The 11,412-nt window shown below is 44.0% G+C and overlaps 2 protein-coding genes across 3 annotated transcripts; one reads left to right on the top strand and one right to left on the bottom strand.

Annotated features, from left to right (window-relative positions):
• Window positions 1-7,192, bottom strand: LOC115248308 (uncharacterized). Of its 2 annotated transcripts, none has more exons than XM_029831950.1 (4): window positions 6,469-7,192; window positions 6,018-6,158; window positions 505-569; window positions 1-350 (listed from the first exon to the last, which is right to left on the bottom strand). In XM_029831950.1, the coding sequence occupies exons 1-4, from the start codon at window positions 6,821-6,823 to the stop codon at window positions 234-236; spliced, it is 678 nt and encodes a 225-aa protein (XP_029687810.1). In that variant the 5' UTR covers window positions 6,824-7,192; the 3' UTR covers window positions 1-233. The 2 variants fall into 2 exon arrangements, with proteins under 2 accessions (XP_029687810.1, XP_029687811.1); XM_029831951.1 differs by having other exon boundaries at window positions 6,018-6,101.
• Window positions 7,193-7,908: 716 nt separating this feature from the next.
• On the top strand, window positions 7,909-9,180 carry LOC101075632 (piggyBac transposable element-derived protein 4-like). Its single transcript, XM_029831978.1, has 3 exons — window positions 7,909-8,039; window positions 8,137-8,488; window positions 8,597-9,180. The coding sequence occupies exons 2-3, from the start codon at window positions 8,170-8,172 to the stop codon at window positions 9,178-9,180; spliced, it is 903 nt and encodes a 300-aa protein (XP_029687838.1). The 5' UTR covers window positions 7,909-8,039; window positions 8,137-8,169.
• The last annotated feature ends 2,232 nt before the right edge of the window (window positions 9,181-11,412 follow it).

Here is an 11,412-nt window from a genome sequence, read left to right as displayed (position 1 = left end):
AAAGTGTTTATTGTTGCTGACACACCCAGAACCCATCACAGACATTAAATATTATTTATACTATGGAGCAATTGTTAAAGAATAACCCTAACCCTAACCCTAAGAACAAGGAGAGTATAAATGAGACTTGAGTAAAACATGATCTTAGTTCATCTATTACACTATTTTAAAGTCCTCCTGTAAAGAAAATTCTCAGCTATCTTTCATGGCATTCTAAACAAAAATGAATGCTTTTAAAAAGGATAATCGACAAATGATGTCTGGAATACCCTTGCTGAAGGAAGGTGCAATTCTGCAACCTCTGTGGAATTTTGGTCTTCAATCTGGTCTATCTCCATTGGGGATCCCATCTGAAAAAGTAAAATATAAAGGTTAGAGACAATTTATTAATGTTTGTTAGCTTTGAGCAACGATGTCACAATAAACCAAAGTACTCCACTGCGTGGTCAGTTAATCTGGCACCAGTGCTCACAAGATGAAACTGTTACACTAAAATTCACCAACCTGGTTAGAATCATGGCAGGGGACAAAGCCTGTGATCAGAGAGCTGCCCTTGTGCTGCCCAAAGTCTGAAACAGTTCAGATAATCCTTTTAGATTATGTCTCACAACTTAGTAGCACATCAATTTACAAGTTCAAGACACTTCTTAGCTGTTGTTGTGCTGTGTGTGACAGCCCCTACTACAATGATGGGACAATTTCTATTGTGCTCGCCTGGGACCATGTAGCCAGGAGCTAACACATCTGGATTTTCTAGAATCAAACGAGTGGGTGATTTGGATCGAGATTTGGGGCCACCCTTGCATGATCCTTTGTTGGAGTCAAAAGTATATCTCATATCATGACTGGAATAGTGATCTTCTGGAGGGACCTTGGTTTTACAGCGTGTCACAAGGGGGATGGGGGTGAGCAATTCTTCATCTAAGGTGTTTTCTGCCAAAACAGCAAAAATACAAGATGCCAAATCTCTGTTCAACTTTCCTGTGGACTTCAACTTTAGTTTCAGAGTGATGAGGATTACTATACTTTTTAAACACTGAAAGCAACACTGAAACATGCAGATCAGTTTTGTCAATTTGCAAAAGTTTCATGTCTTCACATCAAGAGGCCACTTCAGTTCTAAATGAACTCTTTGGAATCCCAGAGCTACATACTGTGTTGTTGTCATAGCATCCTCTGTTGAGGACAGAGGATTTTTAAGATGAACAAAGATGGCTTATTTTTATTCCCTTTCCTTCAAACCAAAATCTTTGGTAAACTGGATAAGCTGGTGTTGTAAGCCACCTCCTCGGTTAAGTGATGGTGTTTCCCACAGGGGTTAGGGTTACCAAAGTGTTCGGGTAAGGGTTAGGGTTAAAACCAAAGGGACTAGGGTTAGGGTTAGGGTTTGGGTATGGGTTAGGGTTAAAACCAAAGGGACTAGGGTTAGGGTTAGGGTTTGGGTATGGGTTAGGGTTAAAACCAAAGGGACTAGGGTTAGGGTTAAAACCAAAGGGACTAGGGTAAGGGTTAGGGTTAAAACCAAAGGAAGTCCAGTTGAATTTTACTAAGCCAAGAATTTAACAACTAGATAGAGCATTTTGTGACATTTGTGATATTAAATTGTTTTATAACTAAAGATATTAGTGGTAATTTTTTAATTGTTTAACACCGTACTATAGAACAAGATTTCTATATTTGTCATCAATGTGAATGGAAACACACATTGATAATGCAATAATGGTCCTCAACCAGCCTAATTGTTTTGCAGTGATACTGAAATAATAAATTGAATGAATACAATTAGTGAATACATTTCCAAAATAGAAAGAATCACACTATTTCCATTTGTAGGTGGATTGCCAGGTGGATTGCCAGTATTACATTCCCTTTAGTATAAGGGGAAAATCACATGTGTAAATTCATTAGGGTCAGGGGTTAGGGTGCTGATTGAACCCAAAAAGAAATGCCTTTATAACAAGTTCAAAGGTATTGACAACAATGTCAGGGCACATCTTAGCTTCAACATCTAATAATTGTTGTCAGGCTGCACAATACATTCGGCCACAAATAGAACATAATAAATCTACAGGTCAATCCTCCTCATCCATCCATCCATCCATTCTCTACCGCTTATCCGGGTCAGGTCGCGGGGGTAGCAGCCTAAGGAGAGAAGCCCAGACTTCCCTCTCCCCAGCCACCTCCTCCAGCTCATCCGGAGGGATCCCCAGGCGTTCCCAGGCCAGTCGAGAGACATAGTCTCTCCAACGTGTCCTGGGTCTCCCCGGGGGTCTCCTACCGGAGGGACATGCCCTGAACACCTCACCAGGGAGGCGTCCAGGGGGCATCCTGACTAGATGCCCAAGCCACCCCATCTGGCTCCTCTCAACGCGGAGGAGCAGCGACTCTACTCCGAGCTCCTCCCGGATGGCAGAGCTTCTCACCCTATCTCTAAGGGAGAGCCCAGCCACCCTACGGAGGAAGCTCATTTCAGCCGCTTGTACCCGTGATCTTGTTCTTTCGGTCATGACCCAAAGCTCATGACCATAGGTGAGGGTAGGAACGAAGATCGACCGGTAAATCGAGAGCTTCGCCTTTCGGCTCAGCTCTCTCTTCACCACAACGGACCGGTGCAGAGTCCGCATTACTGTGGACGCCACACCGATCTGCCTGTCGATCTCCCGCTCCATTCTTCCCCCACTCGTGAACAAGACCCCGAGGTACTTAAACTCCTCCACTTGGGGCAGGATCTCCTCCTTTACCCGGAGAAGGCACTCCACCTTTTTCCGGTCGAGAACCATGGCCTCGGATTTGGAGGTGCTGATTCTCATCCCAGCCGCTTCACAGGCGGCGGCGAACCGATCCAGTGATAGTTGGAGGTCACGGGCCGATGAAGCCAACAGGACCACATCATCCGCAAAAAGCAGAGACGCGATCCTGAGGTCACCAAACCAGATCCCCTCAACACCATGACTGCACCTAGAAATTCTGTCCATAAAAATTATGAACAGAATCGGTGACAAAGGGCAGCCCTGGCGGAGGCCAACCCTCACCGGAAACGAGTTCGACTTACTGCCAGCAATTCGGACCAAACTCTGGCACCGATCGTACAGGGAGCGGACAGCCCGTATCAGCGGGCCCGACACCCCATACTCTCGGAGGACCCCCCACAGGACCCCCCGAGGGACACGGTCGAATGCCTTCTCCAAGTCCACAAAACACATGTGGACTGGTTGGGCAAACTCCCATGCACCCTCGAAGACCCTGCTGAGGGTGTAGAGCTGGTCCACTGTTCCACGCCCAGGACGAACATCGGTGGACATCGGGGGCAGTGCCGCTGGATTGGCAGACCGGGGTGGTAGTCCCTCTTTTTAAGAAGGGGGACCGGAGGGTGTGTTCCAACTATAGGGGGATCACACTCCTCAGCCTACCTGGTAAGGTCTATTCAGGGGTACTGGAGAGGAGGGTCCGCCGGATAGTCGAACCTCGGATTCAGGAGGAGCAATGTGGTTTTCGTCCTGGGCGTGGAACAGTCAATCCTCCTATCTTTTGTAAAACTATAAAAAGCTATAAGAAGATCATTAGTAACTTTAAGAAGTGCTGTTTCTGTGCTGCGATGAGCGATGAAACATCTCAAACAGGCTGTTTCTCTGCAGGTGCTCCAGTAACTGAGTCACCACCACCTTCTCAAGAACTTTAGAGATAAAGGAAGGTTGGATATCGGCCTATAATTTGCTAAGACATCAGGATCCAGTGATGGTTTTATAAGCAACGGTTTAATCACTGCCACCTTGTAGGACCGGGGTACATAACCTGTCACTAAAGAACAATTAATCTGGTCCAGGATAGAGCTGCCTATCATTGGTAATGCAGCCAGAGACAGGTGTGTTGGGAGGGGATCTAAAAGACACGTGTTGGTCTTGGATTTCTTGTTACACATACGCACCACTTCAATGCTTCAAATCCTATTTATCCTCTGGTGTTTTGTATAAAAGCAACTTATAACCCACTGCAGCTTTATAGCCCGCTATTGTCTTTTATATAAAGTTAATACCTGCTTTGATCCTTAAGTTAAAATATTCATAAAGGTTTTCAAATAATGTATATGCTGAAATAGTTCGTCCATATAATTTAACTGGTAACAGTCAAATACTAACAGAAACAACAGCGAACGACAATGATGGAATTCCGGGTCAAAGCAAAACTTATAACATGTAGTTTAATCGACCACATAAACAAAAAGAAAAAGGAAAAGTCCAGTGAATCTAGGCCACGTTTTTACATCGGCGCTCCGCCTCAAGGCAAAAATAAGATCATGCTTACTGAAGAAACTTTGAAACAGCCAAAGAAGCCAGTGCCACTTATTCAGACGCTTCTTGAGCAGTCCAAACCTCAAAATCGCCAAAATAACGAAAGATTACAGAGGAGATTTACTGCTCAAACAAAGCCCAAGGTTGTTGAAGAAAATCAAGCCAAAAATAAACCTGTTCTTCGTAGAGGGAAGCCTGAGCCTGAAGAGCCGCCAGCTTTTCATCTGCCTCCTGTGAAGGCAAGTTGGAGGGATCAGCGCCCCAGAGATCTAATCGTGCTTGAGGAAGTCATCACGGAAAAGTGCATAGAGCCGCCTTCACCTTCGCACAATCATTATCATAATTTAGACAAGAACTTTGTGAGGATGTTAAAGCAGAAACAGACGAGGGCCAAAGTGGATGCAGAAAATGCAGAAATGATTGCCTCCAAACTGAAGTGCAAGAAAAGGGATGACTTGGAAAACATGATTAATGAAAAGAAAATGCACTTCAAGTGTGACGAGGGTCAGAAGTGGCAAGAGAGAGTGGAACTCCAGAAAAAGCTTCACACCAACTCTCTGGCTGCATTCTGGGCCAAGCAAAAGAAGGTGAGGAACAAGATCAATGGGCACGATTTGAAGACGCAAGAAGATTTCAGCGATGAGGAAGATGGAGAAGATTCAGGCACCGCACAATATTTTGTCTACAAACAGCTGGCAGACATCAAGCTGAAGAAGGCTGCCGCTCGTGCCAGGCTACAGGAGAAGCAGTACATTGAGGCTGTGACCGCTCAGAAAAATGCCAAAGAGGCTGAGGAAAAGGAAAAGGAGAGGAAGAGGCTGGCAGCAGTTGGACAGTTCAAGGAGTACGTTCAGAAGGTGGCAGATGAAAGGGAAAGCAAGACCAAAAGAGGCGGAGAGCAGGAAAGAGAAGAAATGAGTCACAGAATGAAGGTGTTCAACGAAACCGAAGATATTCAGAAGGGTCTTCTGAGAGACCATTGCAAGAGTGCGAGAAGAATCCAGGATGGATATGCCAAAGCCATCAATGAAGAGTTTGCCTACAAGCAGTCTAAGAAGCGCATCCTTTGCAATGCCCCCGTCGATAAAGAGCGTGGGCCAGAGAGAGAGGTGGAGTGGCCCTACCTCACCCGGCAGGGTAATTATATGGACACCATCAAAGGAGCGCCCCTGTCTCAGAAAAGCAAGCCGCAGTCCTCCAACAGGTTCTTCTCGCCCCCAAGACTTTGTTTGACAAGTGAATGTTATACCTATAGAAATTAACAGGTAGGGGTACTTAGAGCCCAGGATTCTATTCTCATTGATGATGAGAATCTAATAGAGAAGGTCGTTCCAGGCTATGGTGTCAATGTTGCAGTCATCTGCCAATCGCCGCAATTCCGTAGGGAAGATGTTTCCATTCAGTGAAAACTTTGTTTTCTAATCTGAGGAGGAAATAGCCACAGTATTACTCACTTGCTAGCTTGAGCTTAATTCAATGGGTTTGTTTTAAGGATTTAAATGGGTGTATTCAAAAGTATTTTAGTATGTGCTTGTTATTTCTGGTTGGTTATTTACCGTCATGTTTATCAAATTGATATTTAGATTTGACTGTATATTGCTCACCTACTGTAGACCTAAATCCTTGACCATACTTCAAAGAATAAACGTTTTTGTAAGAATCCAATTCTAACAATGTCAGCAAATATCAGCAGCACTTTACTGGAAATGTGATTGATAAGCAGCTCACCTGATTGAGGGAGGGATGACTGGGGCATGATGGGCTCAAAAGGAGATCCTACACTGTTACTGGAACCAGGGACTTCTGAAGGGACTGTGGGTTCAGAGGATTGTGTCAAATGTGGGATGGGTTCCTTTTGTTCATATTTTTCTGCGGTAAAAGCAAAATATAATGTGAGAAATGTTTCCATTGTTCCTGTGCACCACAGTTAGTTCCATAGGGTGGCGAAAATTAGAAGCCAAAATATTTACACATTTGACCTCCATTCACCTTCTCATTCATACACTCGGAGCAAACACACAAACTGAGCGTAGGAGCACTGGGTTGTACATTACTGCACCCACAGATTGGGTGCCACGCTAAGGGGACCCCCAGACCATGACCTGGGTTATATATATGGTTACAAGACCAAATATACTTCTGTGCTATATTTCTTTAGAGTGAACATTGAGAGACTCACCATTGTTCAGATTGACATCTATGGAATCATCTGTGTCATAGAGATTTCGATGGTCCCTCCACCTCTCTGTCAGATGATTCTTGCTAAAATTCTTCATTCCGAATCCACATTTTTGATCACATCTCCTCAGAAGGGGAAGAAGTTCAGGTCGTCTCCTTTGGAAGTGTGGGTGGAAATATTGAAGGATGTTGGGCTTGTCTCCATTGAAAGGCCTGGATCTCTTAAAGCCATACAATTTCAGCTGGCGTCCAAAACTCGAGAACCTGGAGTCTTTGAAGCCATTCAAAGACAAAAACCCCTTCTCCATTAGATCCTTTTTGATGATGTTTGTGTGTTTGATGAATATCACTGTCATTGACCAAGCGCCACAATTTTGTGGGGAAGATGTTTGCGTTCAGTGACAACTGCATTTTTTGCACTTTCTGATTCTGATCTGTGAAGAGAAAAACATTCACTTTATTGCCAATATACTAGCTTAATGTGAGCTTTGAATTCAAAAATGTAATTTGATTTTTTCCCACATTTTTATCATATACCAATGTTATAAGTCGGCTTTTATGGTCTGTGGAAACAATAACGTGAAAAATTATAAAAGGATTTTTGGGGGAATTGTATGCAAATGCATTCTTAACATGGACTATTTCAGTGAATACTGAAAAAAGGCTAAGAGAGGCTAAGGTGATTAATTCTGGAGAAGACCTAACCCTAACCCCCTAACCCTAACCCCTAACTTAGTGGTGACCAAACTACGGCCGGATTCGGCCCGCCTCCACATTTGGTCCGGCACCCTGAACAATACCAGAAAGCATTTTGATTTTTTTTTCAAATATGTGTATTTGTATTTGATAATAAAGTTGGACTTTAAAGACTGCTTATATGAGTCAATTAACCCTCCTGTTGTCCTCAGTTCAAAATGACCTGCCACTGCATTAAAAACCAAAACCAAAAATCCCCTAAATGATATTTTTTTTAACTTGAAATTGTATGACTTTTCCTAGATTGGCCCCAGCAGTAGAAAAAGTGAAATGTTGCTTTTATTCCCATTTCCATGTAAGCTGTACAAAAAAAGTACAAAGGTGGTCATCAGGTCAAAATGACCTGTGAGGCAAATAGAGTTGAAATCAAGGTCACAAAGTTATTTACACACCACAGAATGTTAGTGTTTTAGTTGTGTCTCAGATCAATCAGTAGTAGACATAAACGACACAAGATAGGTGGCGTTCTCGCAGACTGCAGAGAGAATATAAAGGTGCTGCAGATGACAGGACTCTCTATGCTAAGACCATGAGTGCGCATTATAATGCTGAAGAGGCTCAAGAGCTGATTTTTTCAGATGTCCAACAAGACAACTCTGATTCAGAAGAGGAAGTGGAGGATTTATCAGAAGAAAAAGATGGGGAGGAATACAACCCAGAGCATGATGAATCATCTTCAGAAGAAGAAAACCCTGAAACTGAAAGAGAGACTTTTCTTTCAAAAAATGGCAAAATAACATGGTCCTCAGCAGAATATGACCAACACGGCAGGCATGCAGAACACAACTTCATAAAGATGACCCCAGGACCCACAAGGTATGCCGTTTCTCATGCCCGTGACATTGTCTCTACATTCTACCTGTTTATCACACCAGCAATAGAAAAAATAATCCTGAAGATGACAAATCTGCAGGGTTTTCGCAAATATGGAGACAGCTGGAAAAAGATGGATGAGACTGACCTGCAGGCCTACTTAGGGCTGCTAATCTTAGCAGGTGTATACAGGTCCCGAGGTGAGGCTGCAGCTAGTCTATGGGACGCAGAGAGTGGAAGACCAATTTTCCGAGCCACAATGCCACTCAAACTCTTTCACACCTACTCAAGACTGCTACGATTTGATGACCGTGAGTCAAGACCAGCAAGACGTGTGACAGACAAACTTGCAGCCATAAGGGAGGTCTGGGACAAGTGGGTGGAGCGGCTGCCCTATCTCTACAATCCAGGGCCTGACGTAACAGTGGATGAGCAACTGGTTCCATTTAGAGGTAATCTATTTTCATATTTCTAATAAAAGTGATTTTTACTATTGATTTCTTTGACTGTTTTCTGTGACACTGATACTAATCACTGATGCTAATGTCTTCTGTCCAAAGGTCGTTGTCCTTTCCGGCAGTATATGCCCAGCAAGCCAGCAAAATATGGGATTAAGTCATGGGTGGCTTGCGATGCCAAATCAAGCTATGCTTGGAAAATGCAAGTCTATACCGGGAAGCCGACCAGTGGAAGCCCAGAGAAGAAACAGGGGATGCGAGTTGTGCTTGATGTGACAGAGGGACTGAGGGGTCACAATGTGACATGTGATAATTTCTTCACCTCTTATGAACTCGGACAGCAGCTCCTGAAGAGGAAGATCACCATGGTTGGTATAGTTCGAAAGAACAAGCCTGAGCTCCCACCTGCACTGCTTGCATCAAAAGAGAGAGAGGTCCTCTCATCAAAGTTTGCCTTCACACCCACCACCACTCTAGTTTCATACCTCCCAAAGAAAAACAAGAATGTAGTTCTTCTGAGCACACTGCACACAGGCGGTGACATTAGCGATCGTAAGGACAGGAAGCCAGTCATCATCCTAGACTACAGCTGCAACAAAGGAGGTGTGGACAACCTAGATAAGGTGATACAGCTGCAGAAGGATGACTGCCCGCTGGCCCCTGGTCATCTTCCACAACATCATTGATGTTTCCTCCTACAATGCCTTTGTGATTTGGAGAGAGATCAACCTGACCTGGATGTCTCGTAAGCAGAACAAGAGGAGGGTGTTCCTGGAGCAGCTAGGAACGGCACTTGTAACTCCACTCATTGAAAGAAGGAAGCATGTCCCCCACACAGAAGCCTCAGCAGCAGTTGTGAAAGCTATTCAGAGTGCAGGAGCTCCTGATCAACCTGAGGATCCAGCTACCACAGCCACTTCCCCAGCTAGGGCAAGTAAGAGGAAAAGATGTCAGTTTTGCCCTCAAAAGAAGGACTGTAAAACACATACTGTGTGCTGCAAGTGTAAGAAATATATCTGCAAAAGCTGTGCACTTGCATACTGCCCTACATGTGCTAAATAATTGAATGGGTTATGTTATTTTTCATATTTTTGTATTGTACATTGTCTTAAAATTGTTCACTGGAGGAAAAAAAGACAGAAACTGAGTCATTGGGATGATTAAAAATGCATTCAAAACTCCTTTTTGCACATTTTTTTCCTTTTCTTAAGCTATAGAAATACAAGTAAAGGGGCAAAACTCAGGTATTAACACATTTTGTGGTGAATGACAAGTTGTTTCTTCATGCAAGATGAAATTTGGTGTTAAAAATTCAATTAAGCTGCATTTTGACCCAGAGGACACAGGGTCTATACAGACAATGAGGACAACAGGAGAGTTAAGTAAGAGATTCTGCTCTGACAACTAAGCTGAACCTGGACCTGTTAAGATTGTGCATGGCACAACAGAAAGTTTATGTTCCATGGACTTTTGTTATGTGAAGAATCCAGAAAGGGTTATTTGATTGTGCTTTCTTGAAAACAATACATTTTTACGTTTAGGCACTCCTGCAGTCCTCACACTTTTTCTGTTACAAACTGAGCCTGGCCCCTTATCAGAGAAGGGAAAAGTTATGTGGCCCTCACAGGAAAAACTTTGGGGACCCCTGCCCTAACCCCTTAACCCAATTAAAAAAACATGTATGTACAGTACCTGAAAATGAGTCTTCTGTCTTGAACTGTTCATCAAAATAAGTTACATCTACAACACCTACCGTATGTTCACGACCATAAGGCGCACTGTATTAAAAGGTGCAGTCTCAGTTATGGTGCTATTTCTGTATTTAAAACATACATAAGGCGCACCGTATTATTAGGCGCATGCTGAAACATACAGTAAAAAATGACAACAGAAGTAAAACAGTGAGTTTCGACACATTTATTGAACAAAATATTCATTCTTCCGCCACAAAACCAAAGTTTTCATCTTTTGTAACAGCTGCACTATTTCAATGTCCAACATCCCGAATTCCTCTTCTTAACCATCTGAATCGAACTCACCGACCGGTTCCGGTTCAGCGTTGATTTTGTGAAAGTTCTTCCAATACATGAAGACGGTATCATAGCCCATGCGCCTACAATCCACCCGCATATGGTGGCATAACTTGCCCGCCGGTGCCTCATAGTCTTTGTGAAGGAGTGTTCGCCTTCGGTCATCCAGCGCTCTGTCCGTTTCTGTGGCAGCCGAGAACCACAGTGAACGACGACTTCTCGTGCCCCATTGTGCGTATCGCCACCGTGCTGGTCCCTTTTTCTCCACTTTGTGGGTCAAAGGGATGTTAAAAGTCAGAGGGATCTCATCCATGTTGTTAATGTGGCTGGGCGCGGTTATCTTGTCGCGGCAGTAGGTGCGGAAGATGGCCACCCTCTCCTGGTTAGGGTTAGGGAAGATGGCCACCCTCTCCTGGTTAGGGTTAGGGAAGATGGCCGCCCTCTCCTGGTAATCCGCTGGCAGCCGCTGCGCAACAGTTGTCCTTGCACGTATGGAGAGATGCCGCCTCCTCATAAAGCAAAAACACTAAGATTGCTCGATTGCCATTTTCAGCCACATATTCCATGGCCTGCAGTTTAAAGTAAGCCTCATACGCGTCTCACTTGACCGGCGCCATTTTGGGGGATCCTTACGCGGAGGTGTGCCGCTAATCGATTGGCGGAGCGTTTACCGTAGTGCACCCACAAAAGGCGTACAGCATATTTTGGAACTCAGTCCACACACATGGCGCAGTATATAATAAGGTGCACAGTCGTTTTTTTTTAAAAAATCTCAGTGTTTTAGGTGCACCTTATAGTCATGAAAATATGGTACTTCTCTTTGATATTAAGTTTTTGATTCAAAGTCAAAGCCAAGCTCCCCTTGGCTCTACCCAGAAAGTGGTAATG

This window comes from Takifugu rubripes, unplaced genomic scaffold, assembly GCF_901000725.2.
Source record: "Takifugu rubripes unplaced genomic scaffold, fTakRub1.2, whole genome shotgun sequence".
Classification (NCBI taxonomy): domain Eukaryota; kingdom Metazoa; phylum Chordata; class Actinopteri; order Tetraodontiformes; family Tetraodontidae; genus Takifugu; species Takifugu rubripes.
This window is presented reverse-complemented; position numbering and strand designations above follow the sequence as displayed.